The sequence below is a fragment of the Chanodichthys erythropterus genome, chromosome 3, assembly GCF_024489055.1.
Source record: "Chanodichthys erythropterus isolate Z2021 chromosome 3, ASM2448905v1, whole genome shotgun sequence".
Lineage (NCBI taxonomy): Eukaryota > Metazoa > Chordata > Actinopteri > Cypriniformes > Xenocyprididae > Chanodichthys > Chanodichthys erythropterus.
The window spans coordinates 205,412-214,923 of NC_090223.1; the positions used below are offsets into that span (position 1 = coordinate 205,412).

Here is a 9,512-nt window from a genome sequence, read left to right on the forward strand (position 1 = left end):
CAAATATCACTAAAAATATCATGTAATCATGGATCATGTCAGTTATTATTGCTCCATCTGCCATTTTTCGCTATTGTTCTTGCTTGCTTACCTAGTCTGTTGATTCAGCTGTGCACAGATCCAGACGTTAATATTGGCTGCCCTTGTGTAATGCCTTGAACATGAGCTGACATATGCAAATATTGGTGTCATACATATTAATGATCCCGATTGTTACGTAACAGTCGGTGTTATGTTGAGATTCGCCTGTTCTTCTGAGGTCTTTTAAACAAATGAGATTTATATAAGAAGGAGGAAACAATGGAGTTTGAGACTCACTGTATGTCATTTCCATGTACTGAACTCTTGTTATTCAACTATGCCAAGGTAAATTCAGTTTTCAATTCTATGGCACCTTTAAGACTCTGAATAAGAACATACCACAGAAGTCTTATGAACAAATTGTAAGTCATTTTAAAATGCTTATAATGTAGGCCAGACTTATGAAGAAAGTGTAAAACTCTCGCAGTTGATAAAGCTTACGTCCTACACCTTCCCCTTTTCACAAGTTTTTTTTTTTTTTTTTTTTTTGCTTCATAAGGCCTTCATTAACCCTCCGGAGCTGTGTGGAGTACGTTTATGATGGAGACTCTTTCTTCAGCTCAAACTCGTTGATGCCATTCACTGCCATCATAAAGCTCGGATGCATCAGGATATTTATTAATATGAGTCTGATTGTGTTCATCAGAAAGAAGAAAGTCATACACACCTAGGATGACTTGAGGGGGAGTAAAGCTTGGGATAATTTTCATTTTATAGGGAACTAATCCTTTAAGTAAAAATCTTTCTCTTTACTGACTTATAAGAGCCAAAACATCTCAAGAGAAAAGAAAAGAAAAGTGTTTCAAAGATACATGAAAGAATATCTTGCATTTGCATGGAAATGTTAAAACATATTTGCATAATTTAAATCATAATGCAAAATTATATATAAGAATAAAATGTATAAAAATAAAATTACATTATTAGAAACAGTTTAAAATTAAAGTATTTGGAGAGGAACTTCATCTTTGGGTCGATCTGAATCTCACACTGCTGCTCCTGAAGATGAACGGCCTCATCCAGGACGGTGACGAGTCTGCTTACAGACTGGAGGTTGAACAGCTGGCTGTCTGGTGCAGTCACAATAACCTGGAGCTCCACACGCTCAAGACAGTGGAGATGACCGTGGACTTCAGGAGAAACCCCCCTGCTCTTCCCCCACTCACTATCATGAACAGCACTGTGACTGCAGTGGAGTCATTCAGGTTCCTGGGCACCACCATCTCCCAGGACCTGAAGTGGGACAACCACATCGAGTCCATTGTGAAAAAGGCCCAGCAGAGGTTGTACTTATTTCGCCAGCTGAGGAAGTTCAACCTGCCACAGGAGCTGCTGAAACAGTTTTACTCTGCCATCATCGAATCCATCCTCTGCACTTCAATTACCGTCTGGTTCAGCTCAGCTACCAAATCTGACCCCAGAAGACTACAGAGAGTCGTCCGGTCTGCTGAGCGAATCATTGGCACAACCCTCCCCACTCTCCAAGAACTATACTTCCAGAGTGAGAAAAAGGGCAAAGAAGATCACTCTGGACCCCTCACATCCAGCACACTCCCTCTTTGAACTGTTGCCATCCGGTCGACGCTACAGAGCCCTGAGCACCAGAACGACCAGACACAGGAACAGTTTCTTCCCTCAAGCAATCCATCTCATGAACACTTAACAAACACGGAACACATAACACTATTACACATTATTTACTTAAAACACTTATTTATATCTCAAATTTGCACACAACTGTACATACAATTGTCTATATTATATATTGTTTTTTGCTTTTTTTGCACTTTGCCTATCTTGTAAATTTGTATATTATTATTTTATTATTTTTATTATGTGTCTTGTCTTGTCGCTGTCACTCTGTTGCACTGTGGAGCTTCTGTCACTAAAACAAATTCCTAGTATGTGTAAACATACCTGGCAATAAAGCTCTTTCTGATTCTGATTCTTCTTCTTTCTTTGTCATGTTTGTCTGTCGTGTCTCTCGCTGCAGCAGATCAGGACAGATTTCTATGGAAGAGATGCTTTATCATGTCACTGCTGGATCTGAAGATGATCTAGTTACTGTGATCGTGACCGTAGAGAACATTGATCAACCTCTGATGTGTCATCTTCATTCTTTCAAGGGTTTTCTACTACATACATATTTCAGTAAGAGACATCATTTACGTCATCCAATTGACTGAGAACATCTCAAAACAGTTCTGAGATTCACCTTCTGCTAATCCTAAAGCTTCACATACTTTTGCCACTCACAGATTTGTAATTTTGTATAATTTTCCTGAATAAATAACCAAGTATAATATTCTGACTCATTTGTTTGATTGGGTTCTCTTTGTCTACTTTTAGGAATATCTAAAAATGTTTTGGGTCATATTTATGCAGAAATACAGAAAATTCTGAAGGTTCACAAACTTTCGAGCACCACTGTAAGCTATATGGTGGCAATGTGTCAACGTTTGTCACGTCTGTGATGGTGAAATTTCCACTTTTTAGGGGGGATTGATTCCAATTCTGAATCCTTGTTCTGGAATCGCTGGAATCTATTCTAGAATCAGTTCTTCACTGTTGTTTTTGATTCTTTTTTAACAAAAGATTGGAGGAACATGTTCACTTAAGCCTTTAAACCTTTAAAGGCTTTCACACTTTAAACATGAGCTAAAACATGAAGACTGACTGAGCTCAACACACAAAGACTGTTTCCTTCGACTGAAGCAGATTTAAACACTTTCACACAGAATTTAAACACTGACTGAACGAAACTGGCTCTGAGTTGTTTGGGCATGATCAGTCGTAAGTATCAAATTACATTTATTATCGGCCTTACAATCGTTAAGTGTGTCCCCGACTTTAATCTCACCATGCCCACTGGATATAAAGATCATAGAAAACAGCCTTTTCATATTATAAACCTTTACTTGTAAATATGTAGATATGTTTCTATAGCTCTGGCTGATTTTAACATGGTAATTTTGTCTACCCCTGAAATGGACCCATAGCCCACCAGTAAATATGCTAAAAATGCTTATTCAAGGACTTTCATTTAATCGTATCGGAGCATGTGAGCATGATTTGTTTCCATGGTTGTCATAATATTGCTGTGTTTACTCCAAATATTGCTGTTCATAATATAGAGATGATCAGCAGATAATTAAAAACTCCTGTCAACCACTGGATAGAGGAAATGTTTTCCTCTGAGAGAAATATTCACCTTTATTTATAATCGCCCAATAAAACCAGCTAAACTGGCTTTACTGGCTAGAAAGTCATCATCAATGCAAATAACACTTTAGGAAATTATATGAAAATGATACTAACAGTTAGAAACAGTATTAGTAACACTAAAAGTACTTATTTACAGTGTTGATGAAGGAAACTCAAAATTCTTTCCTTTTGCCGTAATTAATTCACTAGCAAAACTTAAGAATTATATAAAGAAGTGAACGTGAGTCACTTCAAAATACAGCGCATGACGTGTTAGCCACACAAAAAAGAAGAGGATCGATGGAAAGAAGCGAATGTCAGGAACACAAAAGCGAAAAAGTACAAAAACAGTAGGGATGAAGTCATTAAAAGGAAGTTTCGCTTACGAAATGGAATAAACAAATAAGAATAAACAAAATATTGGAGATGATTGTTGGTCGTGGATGTGTCGCGGATGTGTCAAGACCTGTGTGAAAGTTTATGATAGTAAAAAAAAGAAAATGAGAGACTTTTAATGTAACCAAATCGATGTGTTTTTGCAAGAAAAATATCCATGAAAAATATCTGCAACGAATGACATAGGACATAGCGTTGTCTAAGCGGTTCAACTACATTATTCCTTACATCAGTTGCAGTTTTTCTGTAAGTCAACCATCTACTAGAAACTAGTCATTATAGTTTATGAAGTTTTAAATATGGATATTTTTCTCACCAAGAAACCCATAGATTTGCTTCAGAAGAGCTCGGAAGAGCCATGATATATTTTAATATAACTCTGATTGTGTTTGTCTGAAAGAAGGTCTTGAGGGTGAGTAAATCATGGGACAATGTTATATTTTCTGTGAACTATCTCTTTAATGTGTAGTGAAGCGACCTTGAACTGAAAGGCAGTTATTAATAAACCTTTACTTTTCCCGTAAAGGTGTCCAGGGTGTGTACTGTAAATACTGACAGAAAAAAGGCATCTTTAAAAAGATGAGACTCGTGTTGGCAGGAGCAGAGAAGACTTGATGAACGAGACCTGCTTTTACATCTCTCTATCTGACAGCTGAAGAAACAGCAGTCTGAACCAGTCCAGAACATAAGTATGAAGTTTATCACAGCTTTCAGTGTTGTTGGAGTTATACTTCTCAGCATAGCAGGTAAGATCTTACACAAATCTGTTAAATTAGCTATATGTTTAATGTTTAAATGGCTTAGTTGAATTGCAGTTACTAGGGATCTTTGTAACATAAATCAATAATCAACTAATCGATAAACACAAACACTACCAACTTTACTGAATTTGTGTTTCTCATAATCTCAAAATACTTTTTGATCTAAAGCCTTATGCTCAAATTCAGTGGAGCTCTGTGGAGATCCCTCTCTGTATGCCAAAGGACAAGCTTCTGAATCATACTTGGTAAAGTTTTTCTAAAAAGACTAATTTTTGAGGTATAAAATTATTTTTTTCATCTACAATATTTTCTTCTTACTGTCTTAGCCATTAATGTCTGTGAAATTAAATCCATTCTGTTGTCTAACATTTGATATCTTTGTTAAACATTAGCTTTGTTGTTTCTAGCAGGGTCACAGGGCGGTAAAGTCAGGGACAGTTATAACACTTCATTAAAATTAACCCAGACACTATCGAAACAGTGTCCAGCTTAGTAAGGACATCAAAATAGATTGATAGATTCCAATAATTTAAGAAAGTGTTTTTTCCTCTCAATCTGGGGATCCATTTTTCTGAGTAGGCTCTGTACACTCTCTGTTCACAGCATGCCGAGGTTCAGACCAAGGAAAACAGCAGTGATTTTTCTGGATAATATGGATGTAGTGGATATTGAATAGTTTTAACTACGTATATCCATATTCTCTGGAGTTTATTGTGGTCATTGGTATTTATATGAAGGTATTACATGTGTTGTTACAATTGCTGCATGTGGTGCAGATGTAACATTTGACTTCTAATGTTTCAATCAATACTCTAACATTGCTTGTAAAAATATTTGATAACTGTTAACAAGTAGAACACAGATACAAGTTACTGATATAAAAAATGTATCCAAATATTTCAAAAGGTTTTTGAGTATTGACGACATGACCAAAATTAGTTACAATTGCCCCCGGTCTCCCCTGGTCCAAGATCCAAGTGTGCCATACCGATATGTGTAAATACTGCAGATCACTGATTGGTCAGAGAGAATCGTCACTACCAGCGTCACTGGATTTGAAACACGAGACACCAAACCCGCTAGATTTAAAAAAAGAAATGGCTGTATCGTGGTCAGTAGACGAGGAGCGAAACCATGGCAGTAGAGGCGGTGCAACTATAATGATCAGTCTATAATCCCACCCATTTTGAAGTGGTACTAAACCACAGAGGAAAAGCAATAAGAAATTAAGCAGGCCGAGCTGAGCCGTGCCATGGCGAGTCGTACCAAGCAGTGGAAAAGTGCCAAATGATGCCCTATAGCAATATTGCCGCTCAAACACTTCCAGTGGCTTTGATGGAAGTTTAAAACTATATGAGCAATTAAAGTCAGTTATATAGGTAAGTGGTCCTTATATCAGGTAATAAATCAGGTGCCCTTACCAGTGCCGGATTTGTACTGATTCACAAGCTCAGGAGTTATAGGAAGTTGATTGAGATGCACCCAAAAACTGAGCTGCACACGGACATTAGAAAACACTCCTGATGATGAAAATCACGTGACGAGGACAGTGTACTAACCATCGCAGACCACACAGGACAGTTTGTTTACTTTGGGCTTGAAATTGTATAGTCTACAAACCAGTTTATCAGTTTCATATGTGTTCATCTAATTGTTTGGTCTCTGTTTCCCAGGTTCTCTCTGCCAGTTAGATGGTAAGTTGTCATACTCTTAATGACCATAAGACTCTTGTTCCACAATCCTTTTCATTTTAATTGGGAATTCCCACATTGTCTTTCTCTCATCAGTGTGTGGTCGAGCCCCTCTCAGCAACAGGATTGTTGGAGGAACGAATGCGACGGTAGGAGCCTGGCCGTGGCAAGTCAGCATTCATGTCATCGGCTTTGGCCGATGTGGCGGGACTCTGATCAATAAAGACTGGGTTTTATCTGCAGCTCAGTGTTTCAGGAAGTATGAAGTTAAATAATGTTAAAGATACATTTGTAGATTGATAATAGTGAGATTAAAGCAGACTTTCTCTGTTAACAGTTTTGGTGTGTCTGACACACTGATGTATTTTGGGCGTCTGAACCAATCCGGCCCAAACCCTCATGAAATAATCAGGACAGCGAGTCGAATCATCAGACATAGTAACTATAACAGTTCTACTTTTGACAATGACATAGCACTGGTCCAGCTCTCCTCATCTGTGACCTTCTCTGATTACATTAAGCCGGTCTGTCTGGCGGCAGCTGGTAGTGTATTTAAAGCAGGTACAGAGAACTGGGTCACTGGATGGGGCACGCTACAGTCTGGAGGTGAGGAAACATTTGCTTGGCAATCAAATGAATACAAACAATACTCTAAAACTCAAGAAACATAGAAATACATAGAAATGTTTTTTTAAAAGCCATAAAATGTGTCCTCTGATCTGTGTCACAGATACCAGTCTCCTGATACACTGCAGGAGGTGATGATACCAATTGTGAGCAACAGTGACTGTGATAAAGCTTATGAAGGGATTAACATGAGCATCACAAGCAATATGATTTGTGCTGGATTGTTAAATCAGGGAGGAAAAGATTCATGTCAGGTAAGACATCAGTCATTCATTTTAACATGTTTTAATCCAAAGAAATTTACAAGACACTACTCACCAGTTTTGGTCACCTGCAAACTTTACACTGCCAGCCTAGTTGCTTAATTAAGCCCCGTGTTTACTCCACCGATCATAAGCTTGTACACTATGACTGATGTTTGATACTACAGCTGTTCTGCAGTGGAGAGCACAGAGTTGCAGTGCAGTCTATATGCACAACTATATGTGATATTTGGGCTGCACACACACGAGACCTCATTTATAAAGTGTGTGTCCACACAGATTTGATCTTAGAGTGTGTGTACGCTTAAATCCATGCCAACGCTAACGTTAAAAAAAAACAGTTTAGCAAAAGTGCTAAGAGCCACGTCAGGGTCTGAGCAGATTTACACACTTTTCCTGGTCAGATTTGGATGATGATGTTGATCTTTTATATGTAAATGACATTAATTAGGTGTCGTTTATCATGTGGAGAACTGAAACCATTCAGCTGCACACAAGTTCAAGATCATTTGTGATTTATAGATTTCACATATACAGAAAGGTGTACGCTTGATTTCGGTGTGTACCTTCATTCTATGAATCACATGTACGCACATCTGAGAAATGATCGTAAGATCAAATTTAGGATTGTTTCTGCACAACATTTTATAAATGAGGCCCAGGATGAATTATAAACTGCATTTTTCCACAAGTGGAAAGCCACACAAATATGTATATCAACAGAGTAAACAATTACTCTATTACTCTCTTGGTTTTACCCAAACTTGAACATTGTTTGAAAAACGCTCAACACTCTCACTGCAAACAATTGAAAAAGGTTTGCTGGCCTCAGAGGAGGAAAGTTTTAGTGGACACACAGCCGGCATACTTTTACCGTTATACTGTATGTGTAACAGCTGTTCACTGTATATCGTCAGAGATATAAATGCTGAATATTTATGAATACAGGGAGATGGTGGAGGTCCAATGGTCAGTAAGAAAGACTCTCTGTGGATTCAGTCTGGCATTGTGAGTTTTGGTGAAGGATGTGCTCTCCCCAAATATCCCGGTGTGTACACCAGAGTCTCTCAGTACCAGAACTGGATCAAGTCTTACATAAGCAGCAACCTACCTGGATTTGTTGAATTCAACACTGATGTTCAGCATTCACCTCCAACTACAACTCCAACTAAAACTCCAACTCTAACATCTAACTCCAGCTTCAGAAGTGTACCCAACCTCTTCTTATTTTCCCTTTCTCTCACGTTCTCCATCATTCCTTTCACCTTCTATTCCCTCTATCTCTCTTTCTAAAGATTGATTGAACAGTAATTCTCAGGCTTTCTTTGAAGTGGACAGTTGTGCTGTCCATGTTATTTATATTATACATTACATGTACATTATATTGTGATTCATGAAAAGCTTTCTTTTTGACATTATAAGAGCATACACTAATGAAGTTCCTGCTTCTGTACTCTGGAATTCAGCATGTTTTCATAAGTAGTGGAGATTGAAGAATATTATTAATATTATTATAACAATACCATTTCTTTTTTTTCCTTTCTTTTTTTTTATGTTTATATGTGATAACCAGCTTAACTGATTTAGGGTCTTGTAAGAAAAAATTATGAGGACGTTGAAGATCTCGATGAAGAAGTTCATTGCAGCGTAGCAGTGACAAAGTACACGTAGCACCTTGGGTTCATTGGAGTCGGAATGAACCCAGAACATCCAAATCTCAAACCTTTTATCCTGTTACAGTTCACCACTCTTCATGTAAATGTAGTTTCTCATGTTTTACCAGCAGTGGTCTGTATGTTAATGAAGTCATTGTCTGAGATGGTTCTCTGTGTCCCACACCCATTCCCATTCAACAATTGATGACCATTTGATCAGGATTTGATCAACCCAAATGGTACATAAACAATATACCAGTTGACTTTCTTCTTCTCTATGATAATAAAGCCATTTTGGGGATGAGCTCATTCTAAAATATACTTTGGAGTGGAATCTGGGTCGAGGCAGACTACAATTTCTTACAGTCTGGAGCTTTGCATTGGATCCTGCTTGTTGAAAATGTAATTATCTTTCTTATTTTCTTTATCTTTATGTAATTATCTAATCAATCAACATGTTGTAGTCACACTAAGCAGAATAAACACAAAAGAATGAACTGACTTTGGGAATGCTCTCTCTCTCTCTCTCTTTCTCTCTCTCTTCATAGTGTCTTAATGTTTTTATCTAAACCCTGATAGTTTTTTTCAAGATTGATGAATACAAAGTTCAAAAAAAGTTTAATCTTAAACTTTAACTGCTCCACCAGTTTTTTTGCATTTTTTATCTCATTATGTCACTAGTTACCTGTCAGGTCATGGGACAAAAGTCAGAGGATCCAAATGCAATAAGGTTTATTGACAGAATTCGCTGTACAATAAAATGATAAGACAGATGCAGGTGATGAAGCGCAGGTGGAGTGCTGGGTGACGCAGGGCTGCAATGAGTATCAGAGA

At 37.7% G+C, this 9,512-nt stretch overlaps 1 protein-coding gene across 1 annotated transcript; it reads left to right on the forward strand.

Annotated features, from left to right (window-relative positions):
• The first annotated feature begins 4,307 nt into the window (after positions 1-4,307).
• Positions 4,308-8,747, forward strand: LOC137014802 (serine protease 27-like). Its single transcript, XM_067379324.1, has 7 exons — positions 4,308-4,427; positions 6,116-6,136; positions 6,230-6,392; positions 6,471-6,731; positions 6,864-7,014; positions 7,972-8,031; positions 8,597-8,747. Exons 1-7 carry the CDS (start codon positions 4,373-4,375, stop codon positions 8,603-8,605), a joined length of 720 nt encoding a protein of 239 aa, XP_067235425.1. The 5' UTR covers positions 4,308-4,372; the 3' UTR covers positions 8,606-8,747.
• Positions 8,748-9,512: the final 765 nt, after the last annotated feature.

Coding starts and splice junctions, on each gene's coding strand:
- LOC137014802 (XM_067379324.1), top strand. CDS start 4,373: ATGAAGTTTATCACAGCTTTCAGTGTTGTTGGAGTTATACTTCTCAGC. Junction 4,428..6,115: donor TATACTTCTCAGCATAGCAG/GTAAGATCTTAC, acceptor TCTGTTTCCCAG/GTTCTCTCTGCCAGTTAGAT. Junction 6,393..6,470: donor GCAGCTCAGTGTTTCAGGAA/GTATGAAGTTAA, acceptor CTCTGTTAACAG/TTTTGGTGTGTCTGACACAC.